Below are 24,212 nucleotides of genomic sequence, written 5' to 3' on the forward strand. Positions count from 1 at the left end.
ACGAAGGCGCGGGAGCAGGCGTGACAATATGTTTCATTTCAAGGTCAAAGCTAAAGGTTGTATAAGGTTGAGTTCCAGCACGTTTTGTACAGATGTAGGATCTTAATTTGTCCTATATTGTCCCAGCAACATAATCCTGCAGTAACAGGATTGAACATTTAGTCCATAGTGTTGCTTGATATGTGGTTAGGCTGTTGGCTGGCCAAAAGTAGGCTACATGAAAAGTGGAATACTGTTAAAAGTGTCGTGTGGGTTTTCAGTGAAATTATGTCAATCAGGAAGCTCCTTTGCATTTCCTGTCGTACAGGAACATTCTCAGCAACAAAAGATGTATCAAATTAAGATCCTACATCTGCATGTACATTTTCAACATAAGTTATGTAGAGTCAATAACAATAAAAATATATATTGTAACTGTGTGGATCTGGTGAAATCACTAATTTGTGTATGTATTATCAACTGAAAGCCCGACCCAGAGATTTCAGCCCCATCCATTTCCAATCCAGAGATGGGTTTGAAAGAAATTACTCACCAGGGAGAACAGGGAGAACAAAAGGTGGGTAATAACTAGGGTTGTGATGAGTAGGCTACTCTGAAAAAAATGTATTCCAATCAAATCCAAGATGGAATCCACTGTTGTGCTGTCGCATTGCGTGATCTTTTTCCAATCAAATCTATTGGGCACAGTGCATGGGATGGGAAGGAGCTCACTGGAACTGAGTACCGGCACCTCAAATTTCCTACTGCTTAATTTCCTGTTCTTCTTACAGAATATTATCTCAAATGTATTGTGGAGTTCCTGCACCTAAATATAAACAGTACTGGCCCTATGAATGAGTACAGGCACCTATTTCAGTCCAAGTCAAGAACTGATTCAGAGAGATCTTGAATATTATGGCGGTACACTTAGAACAAGTGTAATAGTTTGGTGATGTTTTGGCTGCCATTTTAACACGGATATACTTTCATAATTGTTTATCCCTGTTAAGATGGGAAAATAAGGGAACATGTTATGTTTAACAGGTAAAGTCACTTTACTTTTTCCAAATGTATCACCTCTCCTATGTGATGGTCACAACAGGCCATGACAGCCATAGTATGAATTAAGCCCAAACTAGGCATGCCAGACTAGGAATTTAATGTGCCCCAATTCTAAATGGAAGCTATTGTGCTTTATCCTCAACAGACCAGAATTGAAGTTTCAATGTAATAATGTCTTAAACATGTTAACTTATGAATTCAACTTTTTATAGAAATGTGAAGAGGAAGAACCACTGTCACAAGCCATTGATGAGTCAAAACCAGAAGAAGGTTCCTCAAGAGAAAACATGAAAACAACCCAAGGTACCACAACACACTCCACATTTAAAGATATAAGATTTGGTAACAATTAATTAATAAGCATTTATAAACTATTTACATGTTCCAGCATGTATAAAAATTCATAAGCATTGCAAATTATAATCATTGGAAGCATTTACAATGAACTCTTCGCTTAGCTCTGCCCCATAATGTTGGTCAACCGATTGCAGTGCACCAATGGATAACAACTGTCTTCGGAAAAGCTCACGTTTAAATCACATGAAAGCCAGTGAGGGCTATGGCAAAAAACACACTTTTCTTCAAAAAATCAATGTTTAAATGGCTAGATAATTGAACAGTGCACCAGGAGTACATGCTACTATGATTCCTGAAATGCAGAGATTTTTAGAATCCGAAATGTTACTTTTGACATTTGTTACATTGTTTGCTAGCTCAGTTGGATAGCTAGCCCTGTCTCATTGATCAGCAAACGTTGCTTACGCTAGCTAGCAACTTTATATATTTTTTACCACAAAATACATGTTAGCTAGGTAAGTTAGTGATGTTATGAATAAAACTCCCATCTGCAGTCGACCTCCGTTTATAATTTGAGAGCACTAGTTAGCTCAAAGCATTTATAGCTTTATCTGCGTTTTTACAGTGAATTTAGAGCCATTCAGTGGCTAGCTACACTACAAACATAATTTTACTTGGTTCCCTCAAAGCAATTGTAATTACAGTCCACCACAACATACCCAATAGTTTTCTGACTAGTAAGGGGTAGTCTGTGTTTCATTTCATTGTGAATTAGAAAGAGTTTTTTGCCAGAGGTTGAATGGTTAGTTGGGCTTCTCGGGAAAATGTTACAACAGTAAGCAAGGGGTTGTGGATTAGTGAAGGATAAATGTTCCTCTCGCTAAAACATGTGCAACCTGTGCATTGACCACCCTCATTGCTGTAGCAGTCAGGTAACCATGACAACGTATGCTGTGACAGGGTCAAAGAAGACATTTGTCATGTCTCTGAGGAAAACGGAAAACGACCGTCGGAAAACAGCTGTCGCCTCACCCGAATTTGTATTTATACAGATCATGTAACACTTCGAACCTGTGTAGGTGGAGCAGAAAATGGGAGTGACGTGAAGGAGGAGAGTTTGCCTTTTAGCCTTTACACATAAAATATATATTTTATGAATGTATCAGGAGGCTATGAGGAGAATAAAACAGGACAATAATGGTCTGGAATAATTATTTCATAATTTTATTTTACTTTTACTTAACTAGGCAAGTCAGTTAAGCACAAATTCTTATTTTCAATGACGGCCTAGGAACAGTGGGTTAACTGCCGGTTCAGAGGCAGAACGACAGATTTGTACCTTGTCAGCTCAGGGATTTGAACTTGCAACCTTCCGGTTACTAGTCCAACACTCTAACCTAGTCAGTTGCAATCAACTGAAATGTGTCTTCCGCATTTAACCCAACCCCTCTGAATCAGAGAGGTGCGGGTGGCTGCCTTAATCGACATCCACGTGTTCGGCGCCCGGGGAACAGTGGGTTAACTGCCTTGGTCTGGGGCAGAATGTTTTACCTTGTCAGCTCAGGTATTCAATCCAGCAACATTTTGGTTACTGGCCCAACACTCCACTAGGCCTATGCTTCAAACGAGGCTGGTGTTGTTGCCCACTTTTTACATTTGGCTAAAATAGCCTATTGGTTTATTTTGGATTCTTGTCTGTGTAATGTATTGTTTAATAGCCTATTAGTTTATATTGAATTCTTGTCTGTGTAATTAATTGTTTAATTAGATCTAGGGTCTATTTTCCTGAATTTCCGCCTGACTGACGTGGCCAAAGTAAACTGCCTGTTACTCAGAAAACACTTTGAAGTTTCTAGAAATGTTAAAATAATATCTGAGAATATAACACAATTTATATGGCAGGCGAAATTCAATCCAAATTTTTATTTTTAGGTCCCAGGCTCTTATAATGGAAAGCTATGGGTCCTAAGCAATTCCAACTCACAGATTGCAATTACCATGGCTGCCACTAGATGTCAACAGTCTTTGTTGAAGGTTTCAGGCTTGTTTCTTCAGAAACAAGCAAGAATTTTGAGTTTTTGTACAAAGACTCCCGGTACAATATCAGTCTGTTGGAACGCGCTTACTAATATAAATTTTCTATTGAGCATACTACTTTCCGTATGAAATATTATAGTTTATTGACATTTTAGGATACCTGACGATTAAATAGAAACGTAGTTTGACTTGTTTGAAAGAAGTTTTAGCGGTAGTTTTTTGGACTCCTTTGTCTGCATGTTGAACGAGTGGATTACTGAAATCGATGGCGCCAACTAAACAGACATTTTGGGATATAAAGAAGGATTTTATCTAACAAAACGACCATTCATGTTGTAGCCGGGACTCTTGGGATTGCAAGCAGAGGAAGATTTTCAAAAGTAAGTGATGTATTTAATCGCAATTTGTGATTTTATGAAGCCTATGCTGGTTGAAAAATATATTGACGTGGGGCGCCGTCCTCAAACAATCGCATGGTATGCTTTCGCTGTAAAGCCTATTGTAAATCGGATAATGCAGTTAGATTAACAAGAATTTAAGATTTTAAATGATATGAGATACTTGTATGTTCATAAATGTTTAATATTATGATTATTTATGTGAATTGTGCGCCCTCCAATTTCACCGGATGTTGTCAACGTATCCCTTATTAATAGCTTATTGGCTTATTTTTGGATTCTTGTCTGTGTAATGTATTGTTTAATAGCCTATTGGTTTCTTTTAGGATTATTGTTTGTGTAATGTATTGTTTAACCTCTCTTGTGCATGTGGGACGCTAACGTCCCATCTGGCCAACATCCGGTGAAATTGCAGAGCAAGAAATTCAAAAATACTAAATTCAAATATTTAACATTCTTGAAAATATATGTGTTATACATCAAAATAAAGCTTAACTTCTTGTTAATCCAGCCTCTGTGTCAGATTTCAAAAAGGTTTTACGGCAAAATGATGATCTGAGGACAGCATACAAAACACATGAAAATAATTTTCCAACCAGGCGGGTGCGACACAAAAGTCAGAAATAGCAATAAAATGAATCACTTACCTTAGATGATCTTCATCTGGTGGCACTCACAATAGTCCCTGTTACACAATAGATGTTTGTTTTGTTCGCTAAAGTCCATCTTTATATTCAAAACCTCCGTTCGGTTGGCGCGTTTTGTTCAGAAATCCATTGGCTCCAAAACTGATCACAAAATCCAGACGAAAAGTCAAAATTGTATCACTAAAGTTCATAGAAATATGTCAAACGATGTTTCTAATCAATCTTCAAGCTGTTTTTAGCATAAATATGCAATAATATTTCAACCAGACAATAGCATTGTCATTACAAACGAAAAAGAACGAACGCCGTGCTTCACGGACGCGCGCCTCAAAGAAGGAAGGGACACCTGGCCATCCACACTTAGAAAGAGGTCTTACTCGGTCATTATTCATAACACAAGCCTGAAACAATTTCTAAAGACTGTTGACATCTAGTGGAAGCCATGGGAAGTGCAATCTCAGTCTTAAGTCAATGGATACTCTATTAGACATGCATTAGAAAACTACAAACTTCTGTATCCCACTTCCTGAATGGATTTTTTCTCAGGTTTTCGCCTGCCAAAAGAGTTCTGTTATACTCAGACATCATTTTAACAGTTTTGGAAGCATGTTTCTACATAGATTCTGGGCCTGAGTAACAGGCAGTTTACTTTGGGCACGCTTTTCATCCGGATGTCACAATACTGCCCCCTGCACAAGAGAGGTTAATAGCCTACATTGTAGCTCTCCCAAGTAAACAATCAGGTTTTCTTGCATTCATCATTAACAACGTAACTATGAAAGGCAAATTTTTCTTAAGAAAAACTTTATTGGCACCCCTGTCTTCAATACTTTGTGCAGCCTCCCCTTTCCAGATCCTTGATATCATTTATCTGATTATCAGCTGTTGTCAAACACATCAGAAAAGATGAGTGAATTGTACTAAATCAAACTGCAAAATAAGTATGTTAAGTTTGAAGCTCATCTGCATTTCCTGCGATGCAGTAAAATGATCAGTAACAAAAAATCCTACATCTGTAGGCTGTTTCCAACCAGAGAAGTGTTTTTTTTTATTGGTTCAGCTCTCCTTTTAAATGTGCAGGCTGACACAACTTACAGGTAACTGCCAAAATAAAGGAAACACCAAAATAAAGCACCTTAAAAGGGAGTTGGGCCAGAACAGCTTCAATGCACCTTGGCATAGATTCTACAAGTGTCTGGAACTCTATTGGTGTGATGTGACACCATTCTACCACGATAAATTGTGGAAAACTGTCTCGGGCGCCGCTACAGAATATCCCATAATATTAGTGTTCAACTGGGTTGAGATCTGGTCATTTGAGACGGCCATGGCATATGATTTACACCATTTTCATGCTCATAAAACCATTCGGTGACCACTCGTGCCCTGTGGATGGGGGCATTGTCATCCTATGGGGGCATAGCCATGGTAGCCAAAATAATGGACTAAATTATGGCCTGCCCAGCATTTGTTTTACATGACCCTAAGCATGTTGGGATATTAATTGCTTAATTAACTCAAGAACCACACCTGTGTGGAAGCACCTGCTTTCTATATACTGTGTATCCCTCATCTACTCAAGTGTTTCCATTATTTTGGCAGTTACCTGTAGATTGCTTGAAATATTTTTGATAGTATTTATACTTTTTGTTTTACAACCATATTTGCATAAAACTCAATACATGTCAATGACCATAGCCTTTAAATGATAAAATATCTGAGATTCTCTTGAACTGTTTATGCATTAAACTTTAACTAAACCATTGTTGAAATGTGCAGACTGACTCAACTTAGATTGCATGCATACAGCTTGTAAATAGTATTTATACTTTGAAATATAACTTAGTATAAATGAACATGTGTTTGATTGAGAAAAGCAGTAGCTTTTCAAAATGGTCCTGCTCCTTGGTCAATTAAGGTAAAATTCCAACTTTAGGACGTTTAGGCAATCCAAATTTCAAGTTTTCTAAAACCATTATAAACTATAAACAGTTGTAATTTGCATAAATTAGCATAACAATTAATGGATTCAATGCCAACTATAAGAACACAGTAGTATATATTTCACATGCTACTGCTCTTTAACCATTTCAGCTACAAACATTAAAACAATTAATATTTTTTTAAACTTGATAAATGATAACTATTTAAATGTGCATGAATTAGCATTTAACCAACATTAATCGTAACTCTTGAACCGTTCAAACAAAAATTAAAACCAAGCCAACTATCAAATGTTCAGGCTATTCTATCCTATCAACCATCAAGAATTCAAGACAAGCTAAGAAGTGCACACATTTTGTTTGGGACATGTCATTTTCTAGTTATTGTTATTCACCTTCTGCTGCCACCTGTAGCGCCAAAACCTTAAAAGCTACCAACACCAAAACGACTTTAAAATGTGCAGAATTACTCACAATTGATTGCTTGTATACAACTTTTGACACTATGTATACCTTTTGAACTATAAACACTTAACATTTGCATAAAAGCTCCATAGACTTCAATGGGAAATATTTAGATTTGATACTGTCCGTAGGTCAAATAACCTAGTGGCCTCATGGGTGGAATGCTATTCACATTTTTCAGAATTTCAGAATTAATAAACATTCTTTCATAAACCCGACGAAAATCCGGTGTTTCTATGTCAAACGGTTTGGTTAAATGTCTGTCTTCTGTGACGTATATGAAGTGTAATATTGGGATGCAACCTCAAAATGTAATACATTTCAACTCTATATCTGACATGGTGTATTCTTTTTTTAAGCCCATGATCATGTGTATAATTTTGTTTCAAAGTAGATTTGTTTAAGACTAGCAAGAAACACTGTGTGACCCCGATTTAACCCACTGCAGTAAAAGGTTCAACCATTTAATTCTTAGGGATCCCATTAACGGGACAGTTGTAAATCATGCAGCTCCTTGTGTCATGATCGCAGATTTTAGAGAGCAAGAAAATGTCGGTACATATAAGTGTCTAATATCGGCTGAAAGCTTAAATTCTTGTAATATAACTGGACTGTCCAATTTACAGTAGCTATTACTGCAGAAAAAATAGCATGCTATTGTTGGAGGAGAGCTCCTAACAACAAAAAACTTTTTTTCACCGCAATAGGTTTGATAAATTCACCTCTGAAGGTGAAATGTGTACTTATATTCTGAAATCTTGCTCTGATTTATCATCCAAAGGGTCCCAGAGATAACATGAAGTGTCGTTTTGTTAGATAATATCCCTTTTCATTTCCTAAAAAGGTCCATATAGCATGCATGATCGATTTTGTATTTCCACTCGTTTAATTTGCAAAGAAAGGAATCTGTGAAAATCTAACCCTAAATGTTGTTTCAACCAGTCAAATCACATTCGTATGTATTCCTCAGAGATCGTAGAACGTAACCAGACTTCACTATATCATTAGGGGTGTAGTATATCCTATAGGACACCAAATTTGCTCAGAGAGCAACGCCTTCATGGCACGCCAATGATGCGGCTGGTCTTCAGTTGATGGACTGCAACTTTGTCAAATAAGCATAAATCGGGGTCAAACAAAGCTAGCTAGATAGCCAATGAACTGGGCTTTACAGTAGTGCCAAAAATATGGAGAGTTATGAATACTGGGTGTTTTGCAAATGTTGAACTTATAATATGGCTACTAATACTGGAAAAGCTAAATCAAGGTCCAAGTATACAGATTTGACAATATTATTGCAGAAAAATGTAATGTGAATGTGAATGTCTCCTTCATGATTTGCCCAAATGTATCTGGGTGACTTCACACTAAAAGTAATGTGGTTTGCTTGTACTTCAAGGTATCCGTCTGAAACTTTGCACACACACTTCTGCCATCTTGTGGATACTATTGGAATTACAACCAGAGTGATGGCTAGATTTGGGGCCTTTCTCTTGCATTTCAAAGATGGTGGTAGAAAAAAAAGTTGTTTTTTTCTTTGCATTTTCTTCTATTGAATTCTATCCAGATCTATTGTGTTATATTCTGACCCTGATTTAGCCCACTGCAGTAAAAGGTTAAACCATTTAATAAGCTACAAACATAAAACCAACGTTGAATTGTGTAGACTGACTCAACTTACACTTCTTGTCAAAAGCTTTTGATATGAATACCTGTTGAACTATAACCATTTCACATTTACATAAATTATTTGGCTCTGACACAGTTCTTGAAACATTCATGCTACAAAAAACACATCAACATTGAAATGTGCAGAGTGACACACATTTTCTTCAGGACATTTCCATTTCTAGTTATCACATTGTTATTTAATTGTTAGCCCACTATTACCCCTGTAATACCGTGCAGCAAAAGGTATTGGAGCATCAGCTCAGACCAACAGGCTCTGAGACAGCTTCTACCCCCAAGCCATACAACTGATAAATAACCACACGACTGCTATATAGTTAATTAAATGGTTACCAATACCCAGACTATCTGCATTGACACTATCTTGCACTGACTCAATGCACACTCAGAATACTATATACACACACTATATATACACTTAAACACTACATTGACACTCTCACACAAAACCCATACACATTCACATACACAAACATACTGAAATTACACATTTTAAATACTTTATTTGGATCCACAAATCAAATTAAGGAGGATCCAAACATCTCAAAAGTCCCTGTATACATCACCTTGTTCTCCAAAGAGCTAGGTTTCCCATAACAGCTGAAAGAGAGGAGTACCTAGCTTTGCTTTGGTCATTGGCAGGCCAGCAATCTGGAGGCCGTGTACTACAAGCTAATGTACAGTGCATTCGGAAAGTACTCAGACCCCTTGACTTTTTCCACATTTTGTTACATTACAGCCTTATTCAGAAATTGATTCAATTGTTGTTTTTCCTCATCAATCTACACACAATATTCCATAATGACAACGCAAAAACTGAAATATGACATTTATAAAAGTATACAGACCCTTTGCTATGAGATGCGAAATTGAGCTCAGGTGCATCCTGTTTCCATTGAGATTGAGATGTATATGTATCTACATCTTGATTGGAGTCCACCTGTGGTAAATTCAATTGATTGGACATGATTTGGAAAGGCACACACCTGTCTACATAAGGTCCCACAGTTGACAGTGCATGTCAGAGCAAAAACCAAGCCATGAGGTTGAAGGAATTGTCCGTAGAGCTCCGAGACAGGATTATGTCGAGACACAGCTCTGGGGAAGAGTACCAAAACACTTTTGCAACATTGAAGGTGTCCAAGATCACAGTGGCCTCCATCATTCTTAAATAGAAGAAATTTGGAATCACCAAGACTCTTCCGAGAGCTTGCCACCCGGCTAAACTGAACAATTGGGGGAGAAGGGCCTTGGTCAGGGAGGTGACCAAGAACCCGATGGTCACTCTGACAGAGCTCTAGAGTTCCTCTGTGGTGATGGGAGAACCTCCCAGAAGGACAACCATCTTTGCAGCACTCCACCAATCAAGCCAGACAGAGTTTGCCGAAAGGCACCGAAAGACTCTCAGACCATGAGAAACAAGATTTTCTGGTCTGATGAAAACAACATTGAACTCTTTGGCCTGAATGCCAAGCGTCACATCTGGAGGAAACCTGGCACCATCCCTACGGTGAAGCATGGCGGTGGCAGCATCATGCTGTCGGGATATTTTTCAGTGGTAAGGACTGGCAGACTAGTCAGGATCGACGCAAAGATGAACGGAGCAAAGTACAGAGAGATCCTTGATGAAAACCTGCTCCAGAGCGCTCAGGACCTCAGACTGGAGGCGAAGGTTCACCTTCCAACAGGACAATGACCATAAGCACACAGCCAAGACAGGCAGGAGTGGCTTCGGAACAGTCTCTGAATGTCCTTGAGTGGCCCAGCCAGAGCCCGGATTTGAACCCGATCAAACATCTCTGGAGAGACCTGAAAATTGCTGTTCAGTGACACTCCCCATCCAACCTGACAGAGCTTGAGAGGATATGCAGAGAAGAATGGGCAAAACTCCCCAAATACAGGTGTGCCAAGGTTGTAGCGTCATACCAAAGAAGACTGTAATCGCTGCCAAAGGTGCTTCGACTAACTACTGAGGAAAGGGTCTGAAAACTCATGTAAATGTGATTTTTCGGTTTCTTTCATATAAATTAGGATTTTTAAAAAACTGTTTTTGTTTTGTCATTATGGGGTATTGTGTGTAGATGGAAATGTAACACAATGTGAAAAAATGAATACTTTCCGAAGCACTGTGTATATATATATTAATATAGATTATAATGGTGTCATTGACCGTTGCACTTGAATCATTCCCATAATAATTGATATACTGTATACATATATGCATACAGTACCAGTCAAAAGTTTGGACACACCTACTCATTCAAGGGTTTTACTTAATTTTTTTATTTTCTACATTGTAGAATAATGGTGAAGACATCAAGGAAATAACACATCTGGAATCATGTAGTAACCAAACAAGTGTTAGATTCTTCAAAGTAGCCACTCTTTGGCTTAATGATAGCTTGGCACACTCTTGGCATTCTCTCAACCAGCTTCATGAGGTAGTCACCTGGAATGCATTTCAATTAACAGGTGTGCCTTGTTAAAAGTTCATTTGTGGAATTGATTTCCTTCTTACTGTGTTTCAATCAGTTGTGTTGTGACAAGGTATGGTTGGTATATAGAAGGTAGCTCTATTTGGTAAAAGACCAAGTCCATATGATGGCAAGAACAGCACAAAAAAGCAAAGCGAAATGACAGTCCATTATTACATGAAGGTCAGTCAATCAGGAAAATGTCAAGAACTTTTAATGTTTCTTCAAGTGCAGTAGCAAAAACCATCTCTCATGAGGACCGCCACAGGAAAGGAATACCCAGAGTTACATCTGCTGCAGAGGATAAGTTAATTAGAGTTACCAGCCTCAGATACTGCAGCCCAAATAAATGCTTGACATACATCTCAACATCAACTGTTCAGAGGAGACTACGTGAATCAGGCCTTCATGGTCGAATTGCTGCAAAGAATCGATTACTAAAGGACACCAATAAGAAGAAGAGATTTGCTTGGCCCAATAAACACGAGCAATGGACATTAGACCAGTGGAAATCTGTCCTTTGGTCTGATGAGTTCCAATTTGAGATTTTTGGTTCCAACCGCCTTGTCTTTGTGGGACAGAGTAGGTGAACGGATGATCTCCGCATGTGTGTTTCCCACCGTGAAGCATGGAGGAGAAGTGGTGATGGTGTGGGTGTGCTTTGCTGGTGTCACTGTCTGTGATTTATTTAGAATTCAAGGCACACTTAACCAGTATGGCTACCACAGAATTCTGCAGCAATACGTCATCCCATCTGCTTGGCACTTAGTCCCACTATCACTTGTTTTTCAACAGGATAATGATCCAACACACTTCCAGAAAAACCCTGGAATGATTTGGTGTGTCCAAACTTTTGACTGGTACTGTTGTCACGAACCGGCTCAAAGCCCGTAACAAAAGGGAGACAATCGTGGAGATAAGGAGTAACAAAATATGTATTTATTCAATAAGTAACTAAGTATAATATACAATGGTGTGTGTAATCAGTAGTGTAAGTGAGTGTTTTGCATACATGAATGTGATAATGCAGGGTGTTGAAAGGTGCCAAAGTAAACAACCAAAAGGCCACCAAAAAACACAACAAAATCTATAAAGGTGTCTGCATGGAGAGAGTCTCCTCCATGAATGTGGAAGAGGTCTATTTATCCTGGGAGACACCGGGCCCAGGTGTTTCCCATGTAGCTGACGACCCTCCCAACTCCGCCCACCGGCATCCTAATAAGGAAACAAGGACAAAGAGAGAATACGGCAGACAGAGTGGGAGGGTCGTTACACTGTATACAGCTGAAGCTGGTCGAAGCTGGTTGAGAGAATGCCAAGATTGTGCAAAGCTGTCATCAAGGCAAAGGGTGGCTACTTTGAAGAATTTCAAATATAAAATATGTTTTGATTTGTTTAACACTTTTTTGGTTACTACATGATTCCATATGGATTATTTCATAGTTTTGATGTCTTCAGTATTATTCTACAATGTAGAAAATAGTAAAAAGAAAGAAAAACCCTGGAATGAGTAGGTGTGTTCAAACTTTTGACAGGTACTGTATTTCTTGATATTAACTGTCGCACTGACAATATTGTGTTTCCACTAGTTATCCCTGCTCCAGACCAGCTGACAGTTGACTCAGTGGACACCACATCAGCTATAGTTAGCTGGAGCCAGCCGCCAGGATTGGACCAAACCCAACATCATTACCAGATCTCCTACCACTGTCCAGGGACAGAACCACACATCACCACCACATCTTCACCCAGCATCACTCTCTCTGACCTGCAATGTGATACTCAATACTCTGTCACTGTCTGTGCTGTACTGGAGAATGGAAAGCAAAGTCAACTAGTGTCAACAACCCTCACCACAGGTAAGAAAGTACTCTGCTTATTAAGTATTTTGTCTGGTGGCAAAGTTTATATTTCTTTCTTTTTTATTTCACCTTTATTTAACCAGGTAGGCTAGTTGAGAACAAGTTCTCATTATATAACTTTGACTAGTTATCAAATGACTAATGTAAATTAACTAATCATAATGGATGTGTCAGCATGGAGGTGAAGTTTTTTTCCTGAAGATAAATATGTGATGGTGAATTCCTCAGATCTCATAATGCAGTATGGTGTTGAAATCAATAAACATTTTAATAATATCTGAGTTCATGCTTGCTTCCATTCCTGAGGGACATTATGTCAAGGAGTTGATCTGCCTCTTCTTGCTTTAACTTCAGTATTCATCCCGACTTCAGTATCAGTATTACAGTGTAAAACACTTGTTATTGTGGAGAGGATTTATTATCACAACATTTGTAAATTGGGAGGTGCTGGAACACCTCTAATTTATATTGTTTTAATTAAAACAGAATATCTCACCACAGTGTTTCCATCACCTCTTCTCTTTCTATCTCCTTCATTCCTCAAGCTACAGAATATCTCACCACAGTGTTTCCATCACCTCTTCTCTATCTCCCTCATTCCTTTAGCTACAGAATATCTCACCACAGTGTTTCCATCACCTCTTCTCTATGTCCCTCATTCCTTTAGCTACAGAATATCTCACCACAGTGTTTCCATCACCTCTTCTCTATCTCCCTCATTCCTTTAGCTACAGAATATCTCACCACAGTGTTTCCATCACCTCTTCTCTATGTCCCTCATTCCTTTAGCTACAGAATATCTCACCACAGTGTTTCCATCACCTCTTCTCTATCTCCCTCATTCCTTTAGCTACAGAATATCTCACCACAGTGTTTCCATCACCTCTTCTCTATGTCCCTCATTCCTTTAGCTACAGAATATCTCACCACAGTGTTTCCATCCTCTCTTCTCTTTCTCTTTCCTTCATTCCTTTCTTGAGTGTGCAGAGAGAGGAGCTGTCAACAGTTTAATGAAATATTCAGTGCCTTCGGAAAGTATTCAGACCCCTTGACTTTTTCCAAATTTTGTTACATTACAGCCTTATTCTTAAATTGATTAAATGTAACTTTTTCTCAGCAATCTGCACACAAACCCCCATAATGATAAAGCGAAAACAGTATTTTTTTAAATTTAGCAAATGTTTTAAAAATACAAAACAGAAATACCTTATTTACATAAGTAAAGGGGTACCAAAACATTTCTGCAGCAATGAAGGTCCCCAAGATGATAGTGGCCTACATCATTCTTAAATGGAAGAAGTTTGGAACCACGAAGACTCTTCCGAGAGCTGGCCGCTCAGCCAAACTGAGCAATCAGGGAAGAAGGGCTTTGGTCAGGGTGGTAACCAAGAATCCAATGGTCACTCTGGCAAACCTCCAGAGTTACACTGTGGAAATGGGAGAACCTTCCACGACTATCTTTGCAGTGCTCCACCAGTCAGGCCGTTATGGTAGAGTTGCCAGACTGAAGCCAGTTGTCAGTAAAAAGCACATGACAGCCCACTTGGAGTTTGCCAAAAAGCACCTAAAGACTCAGACCATGAGAAACAAGATTTTCTGGTCTGATGAAAGCCAAGATTAAACTCTTTGGCCTGAATACCAAGCATCACGTCTGGAGGGAACACGGCATCATCCCTCAGGACCTCAGACTCGGGAGACGGTTCAGCTTCCAAAAGGACACCGACCCTAAGCACACAGCCAACACAACTCAGGAGAGGTTTCAGGACAAGTCTCTGAATGTTCTTGAATGGCCCAGCCTGAGCCCTTAAACCTGATCGAACAACTCTTGAGAGACCTGAAAATAGCTGTGCAGCAACGCTCCCCATCCAATCTGACAGAGCTTGAGAGGATCTGCAGAGAAGAATGTGAGAAACTCCATAGATACAGGTGGGCCAAGCTTGTAACGTCATACCCAAGAAGACTTGAGGCCGTAACCGCTGCCAAAAGTAAAGGGTCTGAATAAAAAAATAATGAATTACCAACATTTCTAAAAACCTGTTTTTGCTTTGTCATTATGGGCTGTTGAGTGTAGATTGAGCAGGGGAAAAAACAATTGAATCCATTAGGAATAAAGCTGTAACGTAACAAAATTTCAAGGGGTCTGAATACTTTAAGACACTTTATTTAGTTGTGAAAACACATTAATATTAATGTTCCCAAACAGATTCCACTTGGCTTTGGATATTGTGGCTTATATGGACTACTGTCTGTTCCTTCCTGCCCTTTATAGGCCAGCAGTCAGGTAGGCTACTGCCAACAACATGTCATCAATTCAACCGCAAATAATGCATTCAACCCTATTTGGCCTACAATTCTACGAGGGAAAAAAATACAAGGAATGGGAATATTAAATAACTTTAAACTGCAGCACTAACAATACTATATTTTCCCTTAGTACCTCCTGCTCCAGACCAGCTGACTGTTGACTCAGTGGACACCACATCAGCTGCTGTTAGCTGGATCCAGCCACCAGGATTGGACCAAACCCAACATCATTACCAGATCTCCTACCACTGTCCAGGGACAGAACCACACATCACTACCACATATTCACACAGCATCACTCTCTCTGAGCTGCAAGGTGGTACTCAGTACTCTGTCACTGTCTGCACTGTGCTGGAGAATGGAAAGCAAAGTCAACTGGTGTCAACAACCCTCATCACAAGTAAGTTCTCTACTTTAAAATTATGTATAGTGTCAAAGTAAAAAAAATAAAACAAAGGTAAATGAACTAATGAGTAACAATTTATTTTGAGTACATATCCATAATGCATTCTCTAATATTACTATGGGTCCCACATATGCATACAGTGTAAAGTCCAATCTATTTTTCTATTCATAAGGTGTTTATAGCCAGTGGTAATTAACTGTGCAGTTTGCCACTCTGATCTATAACAACAACATTAAAGGTCTATGTATGAATTCTATTTAGTCAATGTCATTTCTATTTTCCCATTCATAAAGCCTTTATAAACATGCTTAACTGATGGACACAACACAGAATGTTAAATTGAAACATTAACATTTTATAAACATTTACCAGATGTAGTACAGAAAACAATTGCTGAGGACTTCACCTAAGAATTTCTTCTATTGACATTTTTCAGTTGGACTTTTCTTGAATAGATTTAACAAATATTCATATTCAAACCATTCAAATTAATTTCCCCATTTAAGACTCTAAGAATGTATTATATGGTAATTTCCCATGAAGAAAAAAAACCTAAAGTCTAAGGGCCTGGGCTGGGCTTCTACTAAGCTAACATATGGAATTGTTTTAAGATGGTCATACCAAGGGTCATTTAGCTCCTTGATTTAGAATTGTAGGACCCCTGTAGGCATATATAGAAATAACATCGGACCAACACTTTACATGTTGCGTTTATGTTTTTGTTCAGTGTAGTAACAGCATCAACTACATTTTCTGCCAACTTTTAAAAACAGATATTTTTACCACTTTCCCAACAACTTATACTAAACCAAAAATATAAATGCAACATGTGCAGTGTTGGTCTCATTTTTAATGAGCTGAAATAAAAGATCCCAGAAATGTCCACAACATATGGTCCCGACACGAATCTAGGATTGCTACCCAAACCGGTTGGTCATTCGTTCTATCGGTTCGGTAGCCAGAGTACAACCCAGTTATTCAGTCTTTTTGTTCTGTATCTATGGACGCGACCCAGTCTTTCGTTCTAAATGTTGCATTGCCATACTGGTTGGCAATGTTCTTATCCCTTGCTTGCTAGCTAGCCAACTACGGCTAATTTAGTAACATCAAACCGTGCAGCCACAATATCAACAGTAGTGCATTTGCATAAATTTAAGCTGTTTTCTAGTGACCTTTATTTAGATAGATTCATAACAATGAGCTAATGAGGAGCGATTTTAACTGGCATAGAAAATGTGATCTCTCGTCAGGTCACTGTTGTTTAGAGGATCTAGCCAACAACACAGCTAACACAATCACTTCAAACTGAAGCTGGAAAGACTAAACTAGATGCACTTCATTTCATTTTACCTTTTTTCAACTGACATTTCTTTGTATATATCCATAAAAATGATGCCAGTTGATTCATTATTTTGACTGGCTGAGAACTGCTGCTTGCTTGTCTGTCTCATCCCGACTACAGACTTGTCATTACTATAACAAATCAGAATACATAATTAGAACTACCCGTTGTGTAATACCCATTCATCCATTGACAACATTAATTGAGTGAGGAAAGAGATGCATAAGCGCCAGGGTACCAACGCCCTATGACACATTTGTTTTGGCCTCTTAAATTACTAACAGCTGTAAAAAATAAAATAGAAATATATTTTTAAAAACGACAACTGGTAAACAGCCTCTTAATATGTTTCTGTTATTTTAAAATTCTGACAACTGAGCAATGTAAAATATTAATATTTAGGAAAAGGCAGGGAAGGAGCAGGATGTTGCTATTTAAAAAATATTTTTTTACATACAAATTCCAACGTCAGAGTCCGTTGGCCTATGGCGTAAAATGAACAGCGTTTCAAATAATAATAATATAAAATATGAGAAAGATTTAAAGTAGGACATTTGCTTTCACAAGTCACATTAACTATTTTAGTGAGTAAAACTTTCTAACACAGGGTTAGATAGCATTCCCCTCTTATTCACTCATAAATAGCTGCAGCTAGGACCTACAGTAGCTGGAACAATGTAAACACGTTTTCTAACTAGGACAATAAACGTTACAAAATCGTTGTAAAATCGTTGTAAAATTCAGTTAACTATCTCACTATTTTAAGATTTACATTGTACTTTAGCACATTCGAAACCTTTAAACACAGTAAAAAATAAGAGACAGGAACATGAGATTCTTTCCATTTTGGCTGCATGGGAGGATAGGGCGAGAGGTCAGTAAAATGTCACTTCCAGTTGACCTCTCGCTTCTACAAAAATCATCAGAAAACAAATTTAACATTTAGTTAACCTTTTTGTTCACTATTTCATGACTGGCGTCGTACATTTGCACATTTAAAATAAGAAAAATTGTTAAGAAGGAAGTGATGTCATTAACCTGTCACCTCTCCTCTGCAGTCAATATGAATGCAGCTGGTTCCTGCCTCATAATTTTTCCTGTTTTCAAAGGTTTGTAATGTGCAAAAATACAATGTAATAGTGAAATTACATTTTTAACTAAACGTTTAATGAGTTTGATGATGATTTTGTTACGTTTATTGACCGATTTGAAAAACATGTTGACATTGTGCCAGGGGCTTACCTATGTTGGTGATCACATACTGGAGAGGGAGTGCAAAACAACGACGCTGGACAGAGTGGAATCAGGTGTAGCAAAAAGGCAGTTTATTTAAAGTCAGAGATCTCTTGTCCTGCAGTTGAGCGTGCACGGACCTAAAAATATGGCTCTGTCAGGAGTCAGCTAATTAGGATGCTTAGCCAGAGTTTACAGCAGAATGTATACACAGAATAATGTAGGTGGAGTCACGTCGTGTTGGTCTTCTGACTGGTCCTGAAGAGTTGGAGGTGGGCCTGCTCTAGCCAGAGCAGGAGCCCCATTGGTGCACAGCAGAGTCCTCTGCTCTTGGCACCCGACCAGTAGAGGGGGGTGGAGTGTGAGTGTGCGTGCTCATGAAATGTTTGTGTGTCAAGGAAGCGTGAGATAAGGGGAACTGGCAGTGTCTGCTTTAGGCTCAGGTGTTTCCTGTTTTTTCAGGAGTGCATGCAAGGATCAATGTCAGTGAAATAGTTTGGCACTCTAAGCTCGTTAGTGTTGCAGGATGTTCTTTGTAGTCTACAGGGGAGTATATTTGAGTGGTGGCAGCCATGTGTCCTTCGGATAATCATCTTATTGCACGTAGGCTCTAAACTTGACTGAGGACACTGGGCCCAGAGTTATCCGAGGACATCCGGTTTAACCAGAGCGTTGGCCTGCTAGTAATGCTTGATATTTGATTATTTATATAACAAATCCCCCTCTTCACGTCTATTAGACGTGAATACTATTATAAAAACGAGAAATAGCGAACGATAAAAACGAAAAGTAGCGAACGAGTCCATCCCCCCTATCTATTAGAAAGCAAAATAAGGTAATGGTACATAAAAAGAGGATAAAAAGGTACTCTAGTATTTACTGGCAGGAGGAATACTGTGGCGGGAGGGCATACTCCTCAAAAGAGGTAAAAACATCCTCTGGGTTATCTGTTGCAAATAACGGGTACATATGGACCTGGTCCTTGGGCATAGGGGTAATAGCAGTGGTAATTACTCTAATTACTCTAACTAAATGCATGCTCTTCAACCGATCGCTACCTGCACCTACCCGCCTGTCCAACATCACTACTCTGGACGGCTCTGACTTAGAATACGTGGACAACTACAAATACTTAGGTGTCTGGTTAGACTGTAAACTCTCCTTCCAGACCCATATCAAACATCTCCAATCCAAAGTTAAATCTAGAATTGGCTTCCTATTTCGCAACAAAGCATCCTTCACTCATGCTGCCAAACATACCCTTGTAAAACTGACCATCCTACCAATCCTCGACTTTGGCGATGTCATTTACAAAATAGCCTCCAATACCCTACTCAACAAGTTGGATGCAGTCTATCACAGTGCAATCCGTTTTGTCACCAAAGCCCCATATACTACCCACCATTGCGACCTGTACGCTCTCGTTGGCTGGCCCTCGCTTCATACTCGTCGCCAAACCCACTGGCTCCATGTCATCTACAAGACCCTGCTAGGCAAAGCCCCCCTTATCTCAGCTCGCTGGTCACCATAGCATCTCCCACCTGTAGCACACGCTCCAGCAGGTATATCTCTCTAGTCACCCCCAAAACCAATTCTTTCTTTGGCCGCCTCTCCTTCCAGTTCTCTGCTGCCAATGACTGGAACGAACTACAAAAATCTCTGAAACTGGAAACACTTATCTCCCTCACTAGCTTTAAGCACCAACTGTCAGAGCAGCTCACAGATTACTGCACCTGTACATAGCCCACCTATAATTTAGCCCAAACAACTACCTCTTTCCCAACTGTATTTAATTTTAATTAATTTATTTATTTTGCTCCTTTGCACCCCATTATTTTTATTTCTACTTTGCACATTCTTCCATTGCAAAACTACCATTCCAGTGTTTTACTTGCTATATTGTATTTACTTTGCCACCATGGCCTTTTTTGCCTTTACCTCCCTTCTCACCTCATTTGCTCACATTGTATATAGACTTGTTTATACTGTATTATTGACTGTATGTTTGTTTTACTCCATGTGTAACTCTGTGTCGTTGTATGTGTCAAACTGCTTTGCTTTATCTTGGCCAGGTCGCAATTGTAAATGAGAACTTGTTCTCAACTTGCCTACCTGGTTAAATAAAGGTAAAATAAATAAATAAATAAAATAGTGGCCAAAGTGCGGGCGCAGGGAATGCAACAACATCCGCACAGGGTTAGGATAGCTACAAAAACAGCAATGGACACTAGGATAGAGGAGATCAGTGTTTTATATTTACCAAAAGCATCCATCCAGGAGTCCCACATAGAGGTATCGACCCCAGAGTGGTATTTCATTTTACCATTAAGTGTTCGAAGTCCCTCTAGGGCAATGGTTAAACTACCATCCGTGGCTGTGTTATTGGGAATAAAAGTACAACATTGCTCACCGAACATGGCACATACACCACCACGTTCAGCCAACAGCATATCGACTGCGATTCTGTTTTGGAAGGCCATGAGGGATGTGGCAGCCAATTGGCCATGAACAGCCTCAAAACCTTGTTGAGTCCAGTTGCCTAGTTTCTGGACATTAAAATGAATGTAGTTTATTCTATCAACATTTTTGTTAACTGTACACCACCAGCAGATTGAAGATTCAAAACCCGCAGCAACTTGGTCAACTAATTTATACTCATCTGGTACCCCCCTGGGTACTCCAATGGCGTCAATATATGTTGGATCCCCAGCTGTTGGGGTAACCGCACGCTTGGTCCTGCTAGGCCAATAGATAGGGCCCTGGTCATTTATGCGAGTTAGCAGGTCTTGGACGCCTATGGGGTAGACAGAGATAGGCAACAGGAGGTTTATGAGGGCACAGGTACCAGTGGCGTCGCGGGGAAGTCTGTCAAACAGACGAGTTCCCCCACACCACCACCACACATCAGCTCTGGATACTGGTTTATAAGTAGCCGTAAACATGTGAGTGTATGAGCAGAAATCAGTAGGAATATCACAAACAAATGCCAAGATATTCCTAGCCTTGCCCAGGGAGAGAGAGATATCCCTCTAACTGGGCGAGGTTCCTTTTTCAGGGGAGATGGAGTTTGATACTCCATCACCTGAGTCAGGAGTGTCTTCATTTGGTATCGAAATTAGGCTGTTCAAATCAGCTCTGACTTCAGTCAATGTTCTGGAAGCAGTTGGGGCTGGGGTGCAATGTGTAAGGTGGTGCCAAGGTGCGCCTGATTTACCTTTGACCTGGACTGAGTGTGAAGTAACCTCCTTCACTTCGTACAGTCCAGTCCACCTGGGTTCCAGCCACTTTCTTTTGTGGACTTCAACCCTCACCCAGTCACCAACTTTTACCTTCAGTAGTGGCGTGTCCCCCGGCAGCTCCCCCTCTTGGACCTTCCGAACCTGAGAAGAGAGTGCTGCAGAGAGTTCCGTCAATTTTTTACATAGTCCGACATTTCAATTTGTTGTACATCAAGAGCGGGCATATGACCTCCCTCCCTTGTTGGACCAGGCATGACTCTACCAGTCATTATCTCATGAGGAGAGAGATAGGTGCCTGCTCCTGGTGAGGCTCTCATGGCCATCAGCGCCAGAGGCAGGGCTTCAACCCATGTCAACTTCGTACCTGCACATGCTTTAGCTATCTTAGCTTTCAGCTTTTGGATTGCACGTTCCACCAGACCTTGGGACCGGGAATGGTACACAGAACCAAATCTGTGTGTTATGCCAAATCTTTCTTCCACCTGTCTTAGGTGTTTGTTACTGAAATGTGAGCCAGTCAGATTTGATTTGTCTTGGGATGCCATACCTGGGTATTAGTTCGGTTTGTAGCCACTTAATGACTGACCTAGCATCCTCCCTTGCTGTTGGTATTGCTTCTACCCACCTGGAGAACCTATCTACCATAACCAGGAGATAGCGTTTTCCTTTGGATACATTTTCGGGGCCCATGTCGGTGTAGTCTATGCTAATATCCTGAAAGCATGCATTAGGTACTGGGTATAAGCCCATTGGTGTTTGATATGGTTTCTTTGGGTTGTGGCTGCCACAAACGTTGCATTCATCATAAAATAAGTCAGTCATTTCTTTCATGTGAGGGTGCCACCAGATGTGCGAGACCTTTTGAAGGGTCTTCAGTTTGCCTTCGTGTGTGGGGCCATGTGCTTCTCGTAAGAGTTCTGGGCAGAGTTTTGCTGGGGCAACCAGTCTTCCGTCGTGACATCTCCAGAGTTCATCTGGGCCTTTGGTCGCCCCTTTCTGTGCCCAGACTGAGTGTTCATAGGGTCCTGCTGAGTTTTGTAGCTCCACTATATCTTTCTGGGTGAGCTCTGTTTGCGATATCTGTGGTTGCAGTACCATCTGTTTAGGTAGGTAACCTCCAGCTTTTTTGGCTGCTTTGGCTGCTGCTTCATTTCCAGCACTGATTCTGGTTTTCAGTTGCTGGTGTCCTTTACACTTCATGATGGCTACCTGTGCCGGTAATGGTACTGATGCTATTAGTCTCTCCATCTGTGTCTTGTGTTTGATTGGAAGATTTCCTGTTGTGGTAAAGTTTCTTCTTACCCACTGTGGTCCATCAGTGTGGACTGCTCCATGGGCATAGGCTGAGTCTGTATAGATATTCACAGTCTTTCCTTTTGCTCTGATGAGGGCCTGTGTCAATCTGATGACTTCAGCTAATTGAGCAGGTACTGGTTGAGGGATGATGGCTGATTCAAGGGTGACATGTGAGCCGTCTGGGAGTTGCTGTACCACCGCATAGGCTGCTATGTTTCCTTCTTCTCCTTTGTAGCAGCAGCCATCGGTGTATAGCCATTGGTCGGGATTGGTCAGTGGTTCATTCTTCAGGTCTGGTCTCAGTTTTAGTTCTTGTGCCGCTCTTTCAGCACAAGAGTGGGGCAGTCCTTCTTCTGCGTTGAGTTCATCTGCCATATTTTTGTCGGTGTTAACAAACGTGATATGTGACTGTGTGCATTTGTTCTGGATCTTGGTTTTTCTTTCAGCACTGAACGTGAATTCTTTACTCATCAGATACGCAGCGACGCCATGATGGGTTTGGATCTCCAATGGATGACACATCACGAGGTGAGCTGTTTTTTCAATAGCTTTTGCTACTGCAGCAACGTATCTGGAGCATGTTGTCTGTCCTACCTCAATGTGGTCAAGTTTTGAGGAGTGGTACATCAATACCTTTCTCTCCCCCTCTTGTTTCTGGAAAAGGACGGATGAGGTGAATCCTTCATTTTCAGAAACATCCAAATGGAACTTGTTGTTGTAGTCAGGTGCAATCAGCGCTGCTGCCACTGATAGATCTGTTTTTAGGAGTGCAAAAGCTGTTGATGCGTCAGGCGTCCAGGTCAGGGGTGCATGGAGGTTCCTTGGTCCTGCTACACGCACTATTTCCCTCAGGGGTTCTGTTCTGGCTGTAAAGTCGGGGATGTGTGAGCGGCTGTAGCCTGTTAGTCCAAGGAATGACAACATTCCTGACACAGTAATGGGGCGTGTGTGGTGGAGAATAGAGTCTCTGTGGGATTTGGAGAGTCCTGCTCCGTCTCGTGAGATTTCTCTTCCCAGGAAGATGACTGTACTTTTACAGGTCTGTACTTTGCTCAGTTTGACCTTGTAGCCCTTGGTGGCTAGGAAGTCTAGCAGTGTTTTTGTCATTTGTAGGCAGAGGTCAGATGTAAGAGCGCCTAGCCGTAGATCGTCAATGTATATGGAATCAGATGACAGCATTTGGGGGAACTTGATAGCAGAATAGGTGCATCCTGTGTCTACCACAGGAACTGATGGGGGACACCCTCAACTTCGCACATCATTGTTGGTTCAGTGTGCTGTTGAAAGTGTTGTCTCCCTTCTCCTGCCGTGGGTGGTGGGCGTCTTCATGGCCAGGGCATGGCGTTCCCTGCCATGTCTTGGAACTGTGGTTGGTTGTAATCTTGCTGTTGCATGTGGCTAGATCCTGGGTGGTTGTATGCTGGCTGTTGCTGTTGCAGGATATACTGTTGTGGGGGAGGGTATTGGGGTGGTGAGGGGGGGGGGCTCACACACAATCTGCCCTCCTGTTATTCCGAAGCTCATAGCCCCATTCAGCTG

The 24,212-nt window shown here is 40.4% G+C and overlaps 1 protein-coding gene across 1 annotated transcript in view; it reads left to right on the top strand.

Moving 5' to 3' along the window:
• LOC112242530 (protein hsr-9-like) overlaps positions 1-24,212 on the top strand; it is a 49,499-nt gene that overhangs the window by 16,208 nt on the left and 9,079 nt on the right. The window contains exons 6-11 of the mRNA XM_042313261.1: positions 467-556; positions 1,254-1,344; positions 12,581-12,850; positions 15,057-15,134; positions 15,288-15,557; positions 23,148-23,201. Coding sequence (XP_042169195.1) covers positions 467-556; positions 1,254-1,344; positions 12,581-12,850; positions 15,057-15,134; positions 15,288-15,557; positions 23,148-23,201 — 853 coding nt within the window. The remainder of the gene's footprint in view (positions 1-466; positions 557-1,253; positions 1,345-12,580; positions 12,851-15,056; positions 15,135-15,287; positions 15,558-23,147; positions 23,202-24,212) is intronic.

Source organism: Oncorhynchus tshawytscha, unplaced genomic scaffold, assembly GCF_018296145.1.
Source record: "Oncorhynchus tshawytscha isolate Ot180627B unplaced genomic scaffold, Otsh_v2.0 Un_contig_1781_pilon_pilon, whole genome shotgun sequence".
In the NCBI taxonomy this organism is placed as follows: Eukaryota; Metazoa; Chordata; class Actinopteri; order Salmoniformes; family Salmonidae; genus Oncorhynchus; species Oncorhynchus tshawytscha.